Source organism: Pelodiscus sinensis, chromosome 4 (genome assembly GCF_049634645.1).
Source record: "Pelodiscus sinensis isolate JC-2024 chromosome 4, ASM4963464v1, whole genome shotgun sequence".
Taxonomy (NCBI): domain Eukaryota; kingdom Metazoa; phylum Chordata; order Testudines; family Trionychidae; genus Pelodiscus; species Pelodiscus sinensis.
Genome location: NC_134714.1, coordinates 133,487,177 through 133,505,589, shown reverse-complemented (window position 1 = coordinate 133,505,589; position 18,413 = coordinate 133,487,177). Strand labels below are relative to the sequence as shown.

The window sequence follows — 18,413 nt, the reverse complement described above, 5'->3', positions numbered from 1 at the left end:
GATCGGCATGACGGTTTTTGTTTTTCTCTGGCGACAGAGGCATGTAGTCTAGACGTACCCTCAGGGTGTGTCTAGACTATAGGGTTTTGTTGACAAAAGTGGACTTTTGTCGACAAAACTATACCTGCGTCTACACTGCCGCTGAGTTCTGTCGACACAACGTCGACAGAACTCAGCAGGTTTGTCAACGGCTGTAAACCTCATTCTACAAGCAATAACGCCTTTTGTCGACAGAGTTCTGTCGACAGAAGGCGTTATTGCATCTATGCTGTCCTTTGCATCCACACTGTCATGTCGACAAAGTGGCTTGCTTTGTCGACAGAACTGGATGTCGTCTAGATGCTCTTTGTCAACAGAAGCTTTGTCAACTAAAGCCTGTAGTCTAGACGCACCCTCAGAGCTGAATATGCCAGGAAAACTTTTATGAACGCTCCCCACCATTCTAGCTTGGCCCCTTCATGGCCAGCCAATGACCCGCCCAATGGAAGATCCAGATTTCAGCAGGAGGTGGCTCGTGGACCACCAGGGTCAACGTGGGAAGGTCTCTAGATATGTCCCAGAAGACACCTAGGAAATGTTATAAACCACAAGAAGTTAAGAATGGCCATACTGGGCCACACCAAAAGCCCATGTAGCCCAGTATCCTTTCTGCTGACAGTGCCCAATGCTAGGTGCCCCAAAGGAGCTGAACAGAACAGGGAACCATCAAATTATCCCTCCCTGTCACCCATTCCCAGCCTCTGACAGAGTATAGGGCCACCATCCTGGCTAATAGCTATTGATGGACCTGTCCTCTATAAATTTATCTCGTTATTTTTTAACTCTGTGATAGTTCTGACCTTCACAGCATCATCTGGCGAGGAGTTCCACAGGCTGACTCTGCATCGTGTGGAAAAAATATTTTTTGTTTGTTTTAAACCTGCTTCCCATTAATTTCATGTGGTGACCTCTAGTTATGTTTTGGGAACAAATAAATAACTTGTTCTTAATTTCTCCACATCAGCCAGGATTTTATAGACCCCACCAACCTACCATCAGGGAAATGTCTCTGCCATATTTCTGCCTCACCGTGGGAAGAAGCCCAGGGTAGACATATATTATAGGCACAGCTGGTAGCATCCCCCATAGCAATAATTGTCTGTCCTATGATGATGCTGTTTTCAGTTGGGGATTGGAATGTGTAACGAAGGAGGAGACCAGGATTGGTGCAGACTTATTGGAAGGGATTGGTCAGAAGAGGTTGAGCTGGGGGTGATGGATGCACAGAGGGGTCTATGACATGACCGCTAAGGCATTCTTCCCACAGAACCAGGGAACGATCCCAGAAGTCCTGAGTTTCCCCAGTCCTCTGCTGTCTGCAAATAAGAACCCAATGGCAAAGTACGTCCCTCACTTACTTGTGGTGGCTGGTCGCCATGGAGGAGAACAACCTACAACTGCTATTGGTTACTCAGATTAACTGGCAGAGGTGTGTGCGGGGTGTCTAAAGGTCGCAGCCCTGCTGAGGAGCCGTGGAAGTGCCGATACGATGTCACACAAAGGAGCTGCTTTCTTTTCAATTTAATTTTGTTTTAACCAAGGCAATTACACACGAAGAAGGGATGTCCTTTCAGGTGGCAAATCAAGCCATGGGAAGCTACAAGACAGCAGGATTAAGATTGACGGTGCCTTGTTATGGAATGAAAGACTGCGCCGTAACACAGAGCCCCTATTCCATGTTAAAGGCCTCTCGGATGCTCTGCAGAGCCTGCTCCTTGGTTAATTTTTTCCAATCCGGCGGGAGATTGGCAGGCAAGGCGTCGTACTCCCTGGCAAACTGGGAATTGAACTTTCTGAATATGAACTTCCAGTAATCCGAGGCACTGATGCTGGGGTCCGGCTGGATGCGCCAGGTGGGGAAGAATCGGCGATAATCTTTGTAGGGTTGCCACTGGAAGGCTGTGAACAGGCTTCTGAATGAGTTGCCAGAAACCACATCAGAGGAGCATAAAGAATACACAAGCCTTTTACTTATCTCCTCCCTGAACCTCCCCAGCCCTTGCGGCCGATGCACTGATGCAAAATGCTCCTTGTGGTCGCTCCCACCTGCTTCGCAGGGGACTTTGCAGAATGGACACTGCTTCCCGCAGCCGAACACGCGCTTGAAAATCTCATCCTGGGGCTGAAACTGGAGCTGCGTGAAGACCATGTCCCCTGCTAGTTCTTCCCACCCCGAGAGGACGCTTTCTTCCACCTGGGGGAGGAAGGCCTGGATATCGGCCAAGAACTGTCCAACGCTAGCTGTGTTCATGAAGAGGATCACCTCCAAACTGTCCTTGGAGATCACCAGCTCCTTGCACATCGCTTGGCAAAAGTGGTCCAAGAACTCAGAGACGGTGAGGGCTTCTTTGCATTCAGAGCTCTCCAGAGCATCCTGGACTTTCTTCATTATTGTGGCTAGAACCGCTCTCTCCAGATCCCCCAAACCTCTGGTCTCTCTGTAGTGATCAAAGAGGCGTGTCTGGATCCAGGATTTGACAAACCCTTCATAGTCAACAATGTATTTCACATAATTATCGAAGTTCATCTCCTCCAGCAGTTTCTTCTGCACGGTGAACTGGAAAAAGCTCCGGCTGCCGTACTCGATGGACTCTCTGCTGCTGAGAAAGTCGTCCACTATCTCAATCCCCAGCCTCTTTTTCATATAGTCCCACAAGGCAGGTCTCAGACATTGGTCACAGAAATCAAAAGCCCTCTTCTGGCAGGCATCTTTCTCGTAGTAAAGGTCTCTGAAGGTGGAGAAATACTGAGGTCTCAGCTCTTCCAGGCGGCGCTGAGGGTCGTTCTTCTTGAGGAAATCTTCGTGCATCTGCTGGAAGGCGCTGGCTGCCTCCCCAAGGATGTGAAGCTTCAAGTCGACTTCGAAGGACGCGCTGGTGCGAATGTTTCCCCCGATCTTCTGCTGGAGCATGTCATTGATGATCCACAGCAGCTCCCCGCAGTAAGTCTGGTCGTAATCCCCACCAGATTGGACCTTCTGCCCAATGTACCTCCTACATTCCTCCACCAGGGACTTGGCGAACTCTTCGAGTTCACGTGAACATTGCTGGGTTATAAACTCCATCGCTGCTTTGTACCACACCAAGTCTAGATATTCCTTCTTGATGCGGAAAGGTTTGTTTCGGTAGCTGAGCAAGCTCTGGGCTTGATGGAGCACTTGCTTGACCAAACTCCCTCTGTTCTCCAGGTCCTTGCACAGGTGGTAGTGGATGTCTTTGTGGATTTGGCGTAGGGGTAAGCTCTCCAGTGGCAGCTCTGCTATGGTTTCCTTCCACATCTTGGCAAATTCCTTTTTCAGTTCCTTTTCGTTTAGCTCTTTCTCCCTCTCCCTGCACTGCCGCAAGAGCCCATCCACCTTCCCTTCAATGGTTTTCATGTACCTGGCCTGCAGATGGTCTATCTTGCTCCGACCTTTTTGGATACGAATGGCCTCTTCGGACTTGCAGAGAAGATAGCTTTCCAGTTCGTGCCGGAGAAATGTCGTGCTCCGAAGAAAATCTTCTCTGTATTTCTCTACCAGGTGCAGGTTCCCGGCTCCACTCTCAAAGTAGGTCTGAAGATTTTGCAGCATCTTTTGCTCCCCATCATGCAGCAGCTGGTGAACTTCCAGCCTTAGCTTCTCAAAGGTGCCTGGACCCAGGTTGTCTGGGGATTGGTTCTGGATGGTGGTTTCTACCTTGGATATCCAGAGATGCATCTCCTTGCGGAATTCCCACTCCCACTCTGAGAACTTCACAGACAGCTGGGTGTAGGCCTCGGCCACCAGGCTGTTTCTGAAACTGAAGATGAAGTTCTCATGTTTCACGGCGTTCCAGAGGCTGCCCAACCACTCGATGAACTGGGGAATGTCCTTGGGGGGTCTGTGAGGTGATCGGTGTCTCATGAATTCACACAGGTATTTCTTCAGCTCCCTCACGCTCTCACTGTACCCCATATTCACTGGGGCCATGGGCGGGACTCCATGCCACAGCCCAGGGATGTACCAACTGTGTTTCTCTGGGTCATAGTCCATGATGTCGGAAAATTTCATCTCCCTGCTTTGCTTTTCCATCCTGGCGGCAGCTCTGGTCATTTCATCCAGCTGCTCCAGGAGGTGTTTCCGGTCCCTCATGTTCTGCTCATGCGCAGACACATCACTGACGTTCTGATGCACAAACTGGCAGTTGGGTTTGTGCCCGATTTGCTCCATCCTGAGGAAGGCATGGACCACGATTTGCAGAACATCCTTCATTTCCGTGGCATTCTCCATGGCCATGTTAACGATGGTGATGTCGCTCAGTCCTATCACTAACGTGGCCAGCTCGTTGTCGTGTTCATAGCTGTCCTCGAGCTTGGCCAGTTCGGGGGCTTTCAAGCCTTCTGTGTCTATCACCAGAAGGAAATCACAGCCCAGGTCCTGCTGAAAGGTCTCTGCTACTTTGATGAGCGACATGAAGGCTCCTCGCGTACATCGGCCGCTGCTCACTGCGAACTGCAGGCCGAACATGGTGTTGAGGAGGGTGGATTTCCCAGTGCTCTGCACTCCCAGCACTGTTAGAACCAGCATCCTGGACCTTCCCCCCAGCTTGGCATGGAGCTGAGTCAGAACGTCGGTCACCCACTGCAGGGGGATGTTGGAGGCATCTCCATCGATCAGCTCCATGGGAAACCCTTCCAGCATCAGCTCAGCCGCGATGCCGGGGAGGCAGGTGAATTGTCTTTGGTTGTTCCCCATCTTCGCTTCTTTGACCATCGACCATTCGGCCTCGTAAAATTGCCCCAGCTCACGCATGAAATGCTCCAGCCCTAGGGAGCTGGCCGAGATGAGTCCATCTAGTTCTGCCAACTGTTGGGCATCGTCCCCTAGAGCGTGACATTTCTCTCTGTACTCAGCCCGGAGCCTAGAGAGGTTCCCCCGGGCAATGCCGTCCAGGTGGAACTTCATCCATTTCAGGAAGTGATGTTTCTCGGCTGGACCCAGTTGTCCTATCCCGCTAATAAATTTCACCATCCCGCTGGTGAGGTCACACTGATTCTGCTGCCTGCGTAGCTCCAACCACCGCTCTCTCAGCTGGGACCGGTAGTCTTCTGGAGGGACATCCCGTTGGTCTTTCATGCGGCACAGCTCTTTCTCCACTTTGGCCAAGTTCCTCCACAGATCCCCTTGGAGCCTCAGCACGTCCTTCTTGTACTTTGCCACGTCCTGGATTTCCGCAGTGATTTCTTCAACGTGCTCCAGTGCTGTCCGATAGGCTCCACCGTCTTCATCCACCTGGATGCCGAGCTCCCGGGCTGTCCCGGCCATGTCTCGGGTGCTTGTGGTCTTGGGAGAGGAGCTGATGATGCCCCGCAGGGTGGATCGTAGTTTTCTCACCAGCTCCGCGCTGTTGCTCTTCTGTTTCACAAGAAGTTGCGATTTGTTCATGTCCAGCAGCAGGGCTAATTTATTGAGAAGGGCCAATGTCTCTTCGGTATTCTGACCTTGATTGTTAAGGATGAAGTAGTACTGAGTGGTAGATCCCTGCAGTGAGGAGAACAGGGCGTATTCTCTCTCACTGATGCTCTCAGTGATGATGAACACCGCTGACGAGATCTCTGTTAAAAAGCTGAACTGCAGCCAGTGTGACTCGATGTCCCCGCGCAGGTTTGTAACCGCAACGGGCTCGGGGAAAAGATCCAAATTCTCTTGCCCGGCAGGGAAGTACCAGGCAATCTCGACCAGCCCGTCGGCGATTTCCCGTGGGACATTCCCAGACTCCATGTCCCGATGCACAAAGAAGTCGTGGTGCTGCTGGGCGGGGCTGAGAACCTCGTTGAGGAGCTGGGACTTGGAGAAGCGGCAGCTGCCCAGCCGCACAAAGGAGACGGTTGGCATTGGGGTGAGCACCAGGCTCTCCTCCCTGAACCCTCGGCTCTCTGCCAGGGAGTGCGGCCGCCACCTCCTCACAATGTCCCGCATGGCCCACAGCAGCAGGGTGCACCTGGGGGAGTCGAGGGCGGGCAGCAGCAGAGGCAGGGCAAACTGGCACATGGACATTTTGGACAGGATCTCCTGCTGCAGGAAACTGTCTGAGCAAAGCAGCACGGCGCAGAGAACGTCCAGGGGGTGCAGAGAAACCGTAGAGTCATCTTCCCTCAGAGAGAACACGTCCCCTCTCACCCCACCCTCCTCGTCCTCACTTGTGTCCTCGTCAGATGCCCCCTGCCCAAAGCTTGTGCTTCTGGCTGTCCCGTTCAGAGCCATGAGCTTCCTCAGGAAGTGCCAAGGCAAATCTACCAAGGCATGAGGAGTCCAATCCTTCAGGCTCTCCGGGCTGATTTCCAGGAGATCCCTCAGCCTCAGCTTCCGGCTTCTGAACTTCCTGAGTTTCAGCTTGGACAGGACGGTCTTCAAAGCTCTTCTCCCTGCAGGTGGGAAATGAAGGCGTCACCACTTGGGATGGGGTCACAGCTTCCTCTCGGTCTCTCTTTTCCCAGGATTTAGACCTAAAGCCCTCACCCTGCTGGAGCGGAGTCTCCTCACGCTTCCAGACAGGTGAACAGCTACTGGCCTCGGCGGCGATTCCTGGTCCTCACCACCGGGAACCGAGACCAGCGTGTGAGTGCGGGGACAGGCACCAGCCGTTCCAAGCACCATCACAACGGAGGTGACTAACCCAGCTATCCACTCACGCCCCTTTGCCTCTGCTAATTCTGAGGAATGCTTCCCTTTACCAAGACCCCCTCACTTCTGGGACTGGATGTCCCACACTGAGGTGTAGATGGTGTGACCAAGACTTGGGGCAGCAGTCTGGCCTACTGGTCATAGTGGAGCAGAAGGGCAGAAGCGGACACACGGTTAAGAAGCCAGCCGGGGATTAGAGCCAGGGGTTCAGGGCAGGAGTGGAGCAGCCATGTGACTGAGGAAGGGCTGGGCGGGAGTAGGTCTGGTGGGGCTGTGGATGAGGAACGCATTGAGTCGATGCTGTGGCTGCTGCTGTGGCTACCTGGCTTAAATAGGGACTTGTGGGTCCGTCTGTCAGGGAGCGCAGTCTTGTCTACATTACTGAGGCAAGTCATTCTCAGTTGTGCTACGCCAGCTATGGGAATAATGTAACTGAAGCAGACAGAGCTTCGGTCAACCTACAGCGGTGTCCACCCCGCCCCATGTCGATAGATGTTCTCCCACCAACTTCTGACTTCTCAGGAAGCCGGAGTACTGGAGCCAACCGGAGAGTGCTCTGTTATCAATTTAGCGTGCCTTCCCTAGACCCACTCAATCGACACCGCTGCAGGGATTGCTGTAGTGTTGATTGGCTGGTAAGTGTAGACATGGCCTCAGGGCAAGTTTATTGAGCCCAGCCGTGCTCATTGAGTTGCTAGGCAACCATGGCTGGAAACAGCAGGGTATCTCACAATTCGGGATGTGACTAATTGACTAGTCCGTCCACTAGTCACTTCTCCCTCCTTGCTGCAGGGGGGAATGACCAGGAGTCGGTGCTAGGGGGAGCAGGCTTAAAAGCTGGTTCCCTCCAGCACTGTCTCCGTGGGGGCAGGAGAGGCAGAGGGACAGCAGGGACCTGGCACAAGCTGGGAATCGGCTGATTCCCAGTTCGTGCCTGGCCCCAAATGCTGCACTTTTGCTTTTAAAATGTATGAAGAGTCTGCAACCTCTTAATACATTTAAAAGGCAGAGCTGCAGTGGGGTTAGCTCCCAGGGAGAAGAGCTAACCCCTCTGGGGCTCCCCTGCTTTATTGACTAATCAATGGGAATCCCATTGACTAGTCGATTAGTTGATTCAACTAAATTTAACATCCCTACTCACGGTTGGGCCACATGCGTTCCCACTGGCTCAGAAATAATGTCTTCTCCCACCCACCCCCCAATTTTCATTTCTGGAGGATTTGGGGGTGTTAGTTCCAGATGGGGAGGGGTAAAACCCAAAATTTCAAAAACTCAGAATCTGCCCCAAAACCATTTTCTGTTCTCCAGTCAGCTCGACAAGTAGTATTTGCAAAACAACCCCAGCATCTTCCACGTTTCGTGAATGGACACTCTGGGTATGTCTAAACTACATCCCTCTTTCAAAAGAGGGATGTAAATTAGACACATCAAAATTGCAAATGAAGCCGAGATTTGAATTTCCTGAACTTCATTTGCATAGTGGCGGCTGCGCGTTTTTGAAAACGGGTATTTCAAAAGTGAAACCGCTGTCTAGACATGGTTCGTTCAGAAAAAACCTCCTTTTTTGAACGATCCTGTACCCCTCAAAAATGAGGAGTCTAGACAGCGGTTTCACTTTCGAAATGCCCGTTTTCGAAAGAATGTGCGGCCGCCATTATGCAAATGAAGCGCAGGAGATTCAAATCCCAGCTTCCTTTGCCATTTCAATCTAATTTACATCCCTTTTTCGAGAGAGGGATGTAGTCTAGACATAACCTCTGCAAGGCATGGCCCGCAGAAGAGATAGGGACGTTCTTCTATCCAACCACAGAAACGTGGGGGACCCTTATTGACTTCCCCTGTGGCCAACTCAGGGCTGGGGGACTTGCGCTGGGAGAGAGACTGTGGGGAGGGCGGGGAGAGATGTTGTCTGGACTCTACCTCCGGGAACTTTGCTGGGAGAGGTCTCCGGTGTCTCAGCTCCGCTCCTGCCCACCGATGCAGAATCTTCTGGTGTCTCAGCTCCGCTCCTCTCCATCACCATGGCAACTTCTGGGGTCTGGGGCCTGCTCTCTGACATGGAGACATCCGAGTCTAGAGTGGCTCCAGAAGAGAAGCCTGCTCAGATACCCTAGAGGAGTGTTTCTCAGCTGGGGCAGACGATTGTACCCGTCAAGTGTCTGACGCACCTGGCATTCCACCAGTGTCACCTCACTTCAAAACCACTTGCTTACAAAAGCAGACATACGAAACCATCAGGTCGGAGGTTACGAATGGAGCTCCTCCGGGATCACTCCAGGGCAGGCCTGGCCAACCCGTGCCTTCTGAGCTGGATGTGACTCTTCCCCCTTTAATTGCGGCTTGTGAAGCCTGTGGCTCGCGAAGCTGCCCCTTTGCCCCTAAAAACGGCCCCCTGTCCCCTGTGCTCACCGTCCGGCGCGTTGAAGCAAAATGGCACCGATAAGATGGCGCCGGCCAACAGGAGCCTGATGTGGCCAAAAAGCCACCCAGAGTTTTGTTTAAAGGGGCAGCCTTTTTTTTTCTCTCAACCAAATGCAGCTGGGGCTTTCCGGTTTTTTTGCTCAAAAACTTTTTTCCCCTCGGCTCTTTGCGCGATATCCCCAACTATTGTGGCTTTTTGCCTTTAACGGGTTGGCCACCCCGCTCTAGGGACCAAACATTTTTATCAGTGACCATGGCACAGAAAGTGGGATGTGTTAATGTGCAGGGAAGACAACATTGGGAGATCTTGCTAAGGCTCCTACAGCTTCGGTGATTGGGCTGAGCTTGGGGGGGATCGGGCTGATGGTGTGGAGGGACAAGGGAGAGGACTGGAATCTTGTAGAAGAAGATCTGGAAGACTTTGAACATGGGAGTAATAGATATTTAATAGTGCAAAGCGCACGGTCATGCACTTAGGGGCTAGTAAGCATTTTTGCTATAAACTGGGGACTTCTTACCAGTTGGAAGGGACAGAGGAGAAAGACCTGGGTGTATTGATCGATCACAGCATGGCTATGCACCATCAATAGGATGTGGTCATGAAAGAGACTCACGTAGATCTAAGGTGCATCAGGGCACTATTTCCAGCACAGACAGGCAGGTGTTGCTGCCATTTCACAAGCCCGGACTGTAACAGGGTTCCAAAAAGAGCTAGATGCCTTCATGGAAGTTAGGTCCATCAATGGCTATTGACCAGAATGGGGAGGGATTGTGTCTTGAGCCTCTGTCAGAGGCTGGGAATGGGTGTCCGGAGAGGGATCACTTGATGGTTCCCTGTTCTGTTCCCTCCCTCTGGGGCACCTGGTATTGGCCACTGTTGGAAGACAGGACCGTGGGATAGATGGACCCTTGGTCTGACCCAGTGTGCCCGTTCTGATGTCCTTAGGGTGAGACCTCATGTGGACTCCTATGTGCCATCTGGTCTGCCGGGTCTACGGCAGATGAATTCGAACTGGGACGGGGCAGAGCAGGGCTGCGGGGTGATCTGAAGAATGGAAAACCTACTCTGTGAGAGGAGATCCAAAGAGCTCGCCTGACTTCACAAGAAGTCCGAGGGGAGATCTGGTTGCTCTCCATACACACAGCAGCGGGATAAACACCAGGGCTACATCTAGATTGCATCCCTTTTTCATAAAAGGGATGCAAATTAGACGTATCGCAATTGCTAATGAAGCGGGGATTTAAATCTCCCCCGCTTCATTAGCATAAAAATGGCTGCCGCTTTTTTTCAGCTTGGAGCTTTGCCGGAAGAAAGTGCCAGTCTAGACGCGGATCTTTCGGAAAATAAAGCCTTTTCCGAAAGATCCCTTATCCCTCTTAAAATAGGAAGGAGAGGGGAAGATGGAGTAACGCTGTATACCCAACAGACGTTATTGAAGATCAGCACAAATATCGACGAGAACAAACGTGATATAAATGGGCCGTCAACAGGTGCGGGTTTGAGAGGAGACAAAGATTTGTAACGATCAGAGCAGGGTCGTTCTGGATCAGCCTTCCAAAGGGAGCAATGGGGCCAAAAAACCCAACAGCCTTGACAAGTGCATGGAGGGGGATGGGAATAGGAGGCTGCGTACGGCGGCATGTAGCCCAAAAGGGAAGGGCCAGGAGCAAATAGCTCCACCCGCTGGTGATGGGCTCTGAGTTACGACAGAGAAGTCCTACCCGGGGTCTGGCTGGCGGGTCTCACCTACGTGCTCAGGTCTAACACAATGGCAGAGCCCCTACCTTCCAAGTTCCCTTTTACTGCTGCGCTCGTCCCTTCTTCTCCACAACAGGGGTGATTTCCAGACCCTGCAAAGCAACACAAGTGAAAATCGCTTAAGTTCACGTTCACGGAGGGGAGGAGCCTGTACATCCATGTTGTCTAGCCGAGGGTTTCCAAGAGGTGACCTTCGAGTCTTGCTCCATCTCATAAACCCCTTGGAGAACTCCAGGCTCCCTGGAATTCTACCTTCGCCCCGATTAAAAGAGAGGAGCCGAGTTTGTAGCGGGAGCTGCTGAAATGGAGATCCAGGCACTAAGCTGTCTGAGGTGGGGTTCGTGGTTGAGTGAACCTGTTAATCCATAGAGCTCCAGGGTGCTGAAAGCACCACCGCTCCTCCCCCTGGATGTCCACAAGCAATCCACGAGCACCTTCCGCTCTGACAAGGGGTCCAAGCACTCGGGCATTAGACCCTTCCTACATGTGAAATCGAGCCCCGCTTTCCCTCTGTCCCTCGCCATACAGCCCCAGGGAGAACCCGCCCAGGATCCTGTGCTCAGTGCCCAGCCACCATAAATACTTCTTAAGGACTGCCCTCCAGGGCAAATCTAGAGACCCATCCTGTACCTTCAGCATCAGCTCCCTCGCAGGACACCGCAACTGTATCCTTCTCTGAAGGCCTGGCACCTCCTGGACTCTCAGGATCAATCTTCTTGGAGGGCAAAGCAGCTTCCAGGGTTTCTGATCTGCTCTTCATTAGAGATGTGGTAGAAGTTGGTGTCACTGGTCTCTCCCCAGATGACAACACGTCTCCCGGCATCTTAGGTTCTTCCATCTTTTCTGGATCGTTCTTCTCTGAGAACATGGCATCTTCTGGTTTTGCATTCCCACGGTCATTCTCCTCATGCGGTACAGCACTTTCTGGATCTGCTGGATCATTCCTCCCTAAGGTCAAAGCCGCTTCTAGATTTTCTTGTCCAGCTTTCTCGGAGGACTCCCCAACGTTTGGATTTTCTGGATCATTCCTCCCTGAGGTTAAAGCAGCTTCTAGATTTTCTTGTCCAGTTTTCTCGCAGGACTCGCCGCCTTCTGGATTTTCTGGATCCTTTCTCCATGAGGTTACATCAGCTTCTAAATTTTCTTGTGCAGTCTTCTTGGAGGACTCGCTACCTTCTGGATTCTCTGCTTCGTTTGTCTGTGTTACACCCTCTGCACAGGGAAAACAAAGAGATGCCATCTCAGCGCCTGACAGATTTCTTCACAATTCCAGGCACTGCCCTGGTCCAGAGAGAAGGGCGAGGTGTCTTGGGGGCCAGCCACCGTCAATCTGTGGAACTCCTTGCTAGAGGAGGCTGTGACAACCAGGACTTTAACAGGGTTAAAAAATGAGCTAGATGGATTCATGGAGGTTAGGTCTATCAATGGCTATTAGCCACGTCGGGTAGGGATGGTGGCCCCAGCCTCTGTTTGTCAGAGGCTGGAAGTGGGTGACAGGAGAGGGGTCATTTCTCTGGGGCACCTGGCATTGGCCACTGGGGGCAGATAGGATACTGGGCTGGATGGACCTTTGGTCTGACCCCGTCTGGTCGTTCTTATGTACTACAGGGGGATACAGGAATAAATCCTCAGGTTTCTAGGAATGTGACACCCATTGGAGCGTCTCACCCAGGAGAGCCTGACCCCGCCCCAGTCCCTTTCTAATAGGTCCAACCCATCCCCAGTACGTAGTGACTTGGCAGCGTCTCCTGACTCCATCTGGTCTCTCACACAGAATCCCGCTAATCACTGAGAAAGGCCCCACTCACGGCGTGCCGGGGGCTGTAAATCCGGCGGGAAGTCGGGGAAGAGGATCTGCAGACATGCCAGGAACTGCTCACAGCCGCACTCCCCCTTCCTCTGGATCTTTATCAGCAGCCGGCGGATCCGCTCCCTGGGCTCCGAGATCTTCTCCAAGGCCTCGTACTCCTCCTCGGTGACTAGCCCCAGCGAGGCCGCTTCGTCCAAGACGAGGTCGGGGGTTGGCAGCAGGAGGGTGATGAGTCGCTCCCGTCCCCGGCGGATCGTCTCAAAGGCCATCGGGGCTCAGCTCCTTGGGGCTGGCAAGGGAGCGGGAGAGAAATGACTTTACATTGTGTTTGTAATTCCTGAAAAAAAAACCCATACAATTCATCCCCTGCAGCCCAGCGCAGCGCCCCCTAGCGCAGCCCTGGGGCACTGCAGCCTTCCCCAGCAGGGAAGAGCGCCCCCTGCTGAGCCCTGCCCCCTCACCGCCCCACAGCGCCCCCTAGCGCCGCCCTGGAGCACTGTAACCAGCCCTGCCTGCCAGGGAAGAGCGCCCCCTGCTGAGCCCTGCCCTCTTTCTGCCCCACAGCGCCCCCTAGTGCTGCCCTAGTGCACTGGCCAGTCCTGCCTCCCAGGGAGAGCCCTGCTGCTGAGCCCTGCTCCCTCACTGCCCCACAGCGCCCCCTAGCGGCGCCCTGGAGCATTGGGCCAGCCTTGGCTACCTGGGGAAAGCGACCCCTACTGGGCATTGCCCCACAGCGCCCCCTAGCGCCGAACTGGGGCACTGGGACAGCCCTGCAGGAGGAGGCTGGTTTGGAACATTTTCAAGACGCTCGTCTCCCTCCGCACCCCACAACCCCCCGCTCATCTCACCCCAGCGGGCACGGCCGGAGGGCGCTCACAGCCCAGGGAAAGGCGCGACCCCTTCCCCGCAGCAGCGGACCGCACCCGGCTGGCGACGAGGCGCTTGGGGGAAGCCGCGCCAGGGAATCGAAAGTGAAACCGGGCCCGGGCCCGCAGCCAGCCTCTTGGCTGGGCCCTCCCCTTTGCAGCAGGGCGGGGTCCCCTCTCCGGGGGGCTCAGAGCCCTGCAGCAGGACGGGGGCAAGGTGTTGGGTCGCAGGGGAGCTCAGATGGGGGGGTGGGGCGGGGGCAGACGGTGGGAAGCCAACAGGAAACCTCCTACCCCCGAGCGTGGGAAATCGCGAACTTTGTAGCGCCGTTCAAAACAGCCCCCAGGGGAGGGGGATCTCTCTTTCTTGCGGGATTGGCAGGATGAAGAGGTGGGGACCTTTGTTGGGTGGGGGGCGCTGACCCACAGGCAAATCAGCCGGGGGCTGCACACAAGCGAGAGGCAAAGAAACCCAACCAACCTCTCTGAATTCCATGGAGGGGATTTGAACTCACTTTTCGGGGGAGCGGGGAATCTCTCTCTTTCTTGTGGGATTGGCAGGGTCAAGAGGTGGGGAACTTTGCTGGGTGGGGGGGGGGGCGCTGACCCACAGGCAAATCAGCCGGGGGCTGCACACAAGCGAGAGGCAAAGAAACCCAACCAACCTCTCTGCGACATGGGCCCCCTCGGAGAAGCAGAGACGCTCCCCACATTCCCCTCCCGCACCAGAGCTTGGGGTGCTCCAGCCCCATGGTGCGGTGGGGTTGGGTGAGGGGCTGTAGTGCCAGCGCCGGCTCCCCAATGCTGGGAGGAGGGACTGAGCCTCCATGGCCGGATCTAGGCAAGCCGGGGGCCACTTAGTTCCCCACCTCTAATTCTAAGGGCTCTGCCGGGGGGAGTGGGAGAAAAAGGCCAGAAATAATGTGTGTGTGTGTGGGGGGGGGGGGGGGGGTTGCATGGCGGGACTAGAGGGGGGTTTAAATACTTCCATGCTGGGTTCTAGGAAGACGTCCAGGCTGCGGGTCGTCTTGGTGGGACAGCTGGTTCAGCCACATGCTTGTTCCCGGGCTCAGGTCAGAGGGATCCTCTGTCCTGGGCTATTCGGGGCGGGAGGAGGTGGACTAGTGCCCGGGCCGTGCAAGGCCTGGCCTGACGGGACCCTGATCTCAGTTGGGGTCTGTGCCGCGCCCGGCACAATGTGGGTCCCGAGTGTGGTTGCAGGGGTCTGTGCTTGGCACCACTTCCCTGGTGTGCACCGAGCTGGAGGTGACGTGTTGCGTCACAAAAGTCATTCCGCACAGGGACAGTGTGTGGCGGGGGTGGGGCTGAGGGAGTAGGGCAGGGAGTTAGGGTGTGGGACAGGGAGAGGTCTCTGCCCGGGGGAGGCAGACTCTGGAGCGGGACTGGGGGTGAGGTGTGGGGGGTACAGGAGGGGGCTGTGGGGTGAGGCAGGAGGTTGGGGTGCAGGAGGAGGAGCGGGATCTGGTGTGAATGAGGATGAGGGATTTGGGGTGCAAGGGGGGGTTCGGTGAGGGCTTAGGACTGGGGGTTGGGGTGCAGAGGGGGGCAGGATCTGGGGTGACTGTGAGGATGAGGGATTTAGGGTGCCAGAGGGGCTGTGGGTTTGGGAAGAGGTTCAAGACTGGGGGTTGGGTGTGTGTGGGGGGGAGAGTTACGAGCCAATGTTCTTGCTCATTTTTTCCATCCATGGCCCCCTGCCTAGGAGCCCGACCTACTGGCCTCTGCCCCGCCGGCTCAACACAGGGCGTCCCTGGCCACGGCTTCTCCATGCTGCGGCCCACAGGGCCGGGCCCCTCTCCCTGGGCCATGGCAGCTCCATCCTGCGGCCAGGTGAGTGGCGCCTCCCCCCTAGGGTTGCCAGGTAGACCCTGCCAAAAAAACGGACACACTTGATCGTGGGCAGGAAGCAGAGCTGGCGGGGGAGGGGGGGATCAGGGGCCGTGGGGCTAGACAGGAGGAGGGGGGGCGGGAAGCAGAGCTGGCGGGGGAGGGGGGGATCAGGGGCCGTGGGGCTAGACAGGAGGAGGGGGGGCGGGAAGCAGGCCTGGTGGGGGGAGGGGTGCAGCCACTGGCCACAGCTGGAGGCCTTCGCGCCGCACCCCCGGCAAGCACTCCCTTTAGTTGTGAGCAGAAGCCGGGTAGGGCCGCAATTGGCGCTGGGAGCCTCTGGTCATGTGCCAAAGCTGGGCGGGGGGAGTCTCGGCCCCCACCCCACCCCACCCGGCTTTTGCATGCGACCACAGGGCTCCCCGCGCCAATCGCGGCCCCGCCTCCCAGTTGCTCCCCCACCCCCGCCAGGAAAATACCGGACATTGCACGTGTCTGGTATTGTCTGAATTTTTCTACCGGACAGACCAGACTGTCCAGTAGAAAACCAGACACCTGGCAACCCTACTCCCCCCCCAGCCACGGCTGCTCCATGTTGGGGCCGGAGGATGGCCTCTCCCTGGACTGCGGCAGTATCAGGGCTCCCCACTGCAGCCCCTGCGCAAGGCCCAATAGGCAGCCTGGCAGCATCTTTGAAACCTTCCCCCGCCACCCTGTGCAGCCACACAGGCACTGGGTACTTCAGCGAAAGGAACCCAAGAAAAAAGCCTTTCCCCTTCATAAGCTTTTCTTAAAGATTACAGGTTTGACTGACCTGCCCCCCCCCCACCCTGCCCCACAGTGCCCCCTAGTGCCGCCCTGGGGCATTGGGCCAGCCCTGCCTGCCAGAGGAGAGCGCCCCCTGCTGGGCCTTTCCCTGCTCCCTGCGCCACAGCACCCCCTAGCGCCGCCCTGGAGCATTGGGCCATCCCTGCCTGCCAGGGGAGAGCGCCCCCTGCTGAGCCCTGCCCCTGCTCCCTGCCCCATAGCGCCCCCTAGTGCCGCCCTGGGGCATTGGGCCAGCCCTACCTGCCAGGGGAGAGCGCCCCCTGCTGAGCCCTGCCCCTGCTCCCTGCCCCATAGCGCCCCCTAGTGCCGCCCTGGGGCATTGGGCTAGCCCTGCCTGCAAGGGGAGAGCGCCCCCTGCTAGGCCTTTCCCCACTCCCTGCCCCACAGCACCCCCTAGCGCCGCCTTGGGGCATTGGGCCAGCCCTGCCTGCCAGGGGAAAGTGACCCCTGCTGAGCCTTGCCCCCCTCCCTGCAGCACAGCGTCCCCCAGAATGCATGACACCTGCTCATCCATCTTGTTCCACCCTCGTGGGGCGAGAAGAATGACGAGGCTTCCTGCTTGCAAACTTCCTTTCACAAATGTTTATTGAAGCAGGGAGAGAAATTTGCATAGACACAGAGATCTTGGAAGCAAATCATTTTGTGAGGAAGCTGCAAAGCTGGTGACAGTTTTCCAGGCTGGAGAACTTTGTCTTGCAGTCAGTAGGGTTCAGAGTGAACAGCCCTCCTCTACCAATTAATCACACCATGGATCTATTAAGCACTCAGCAGATGCAGTGAGCCAGGAAGATGCTTTAATCCTGGAAATAAGGGAAATTCACCCTTTTTAGTGCCGCCTGAATGCAATGCTATCTCCCTGAGTCTGCTGACAGCCAGAATCACTTCCCTGTGGTACGTTCTTCGGGGTGTTAACTGTGAATCCAGGTGATAGATCAGCACTGCTGCTGATCATCTGAGAAGGAACATCCAGCTGGATTGTGGGTAGGATTTGGGTATTCCTGATGAGATCATTAGTGCCAAAGCTACTGGGTAGTTCTGGGCAGCAAAGGAAATGAGAATCAGAGAACAGCCCCCTCCCATCAGAGTGTGAGAACCCCACCCATCTCTGGGGTGCCTTCAGGTTTCTGCACAGGGTTAACTCTAAAGCCACAATAGGACAGGGCCTGGCATTTGCTCCTGCCAATCACTTTTTGGCTGCATGCACTCGACAGATCATTGCGCTGTATTTCCTGAGTGGATGGATAGCTTGGGTGGCAAATTGGGCTCCTCTGTTTGCACGTGTCGGGTGGCGCGATGCACTTCACACATGCTTTGGTTGATTGGTTGCAATGGCTACACCTATTTATTAATTGGGTGGACGGCTATGTTGATTTTGTGGTTGGACCGCCTACACCTATTGGTTAGGTGGATGGATCGGTGGATACGTTGCTTGAGTGCATTGTTGCACTCGCTTTGAACGTTCATTGGTTGGATGGCTGTATGGACAGACAAACACCTATTGGTTAGGTGGATGGATCGGTGGATACGTTGCTTGAGTGCATTGTTGCACTCGCTTTGAATGTTCGTTGGTTGGATGGCTGTATGGACAGACAAACACCTATTGGTTAGGTGGATGGATCGGTGGATACGTTGCTTGAGTGCATTGTTGCACTCGCTTTGAATGTTCGTTGGTTGGATAGCTGGATGGATGGACAAACCATTGGATGTCGGATTGGTTTCAGAGATTTGCTAGAAGCTCCTGATACAGTGGTTGATTAGATGAATACACTGCATGCATTGTAGAGTTTGTTTGCATGCAGATGTTCCATGTATTGGTCACATTCGTTGGTTGGTTGGAGAGACAGCTTGGATGCACTGCATACCTGTATTGACCAGAGGGATGGATATACAGAATTGATGCGCTGCACTCATGGGTTGGTTGAATGTACTGGATATACATATTGGATGGATAATGGAAGGCCGGATTGCTTTTAGGGATGTGAACGACTAGTTGACTATCTAATAAGCAAATGCTTATCGGATAGTCGACAGGTGAGTTGACTAGTCAGTTACCCCCCTTGTTGCCTCCATCAGAAAGAGGCAGCAAGGGGGGGGGAAGAGGAGAGGGTGCATCTAAGTGGCAGCGCTGCATGGACCCCAGGGTCACCTGGAGATTCTCCTTCTGACTCTGGCCTCTATGCGGCGCTGCTGCTTTGCAAT

The 18,413-nt window shown here is 54.8% G+C and overlaps 1 protein-coding gene across 3 annotated transcripts; it reads right to left on the bottom strand.

The window, feature by feature from the left end:
* Positions 1-13,670, bottom strand: LOC102457746 (interferon-induced very large GTPase 1-like). Of its 3 annotated transcripts, none has more exons than XM_006134353.4 (6): positions 13,521-13,670; positions 12,671-12,961; positions 11,493-12,074; positions 10,889-10,954; positions 8,603-8,755; positions 1-6,423 (listed from the first exon to the last, which is right to left on the bottom strand). In XM_006134353.4, exons 2-6 carry the CDS (start codon positions 12,939-12,941, stop codon positions 1,709-1,711), a joined length of 5,787 nt encoding a protein of 1,928 aa, XP_006134415.2. In that variant the 5' UTR covers positions 12,942-12,961; positions 13,521-13,670; the 3' UTR covers positions 1-1,708. The 3 variants fall into 3 exon arrangements, with proteins under 3 accessions (XP_006134415.2, XP_014434665.2, XP_006134416.2); XM_014579179.3 differs by having other exon boundaries at positions 12,671-13,009; positions 13,521-13,666; XM_006134354.4 differs by having other exon boundaries at positions 2-6,423; positions 8,603-8,734.
* Between the last annotated feature and the right edge of the window lie 4,743 nt (positions 13,671-18,413).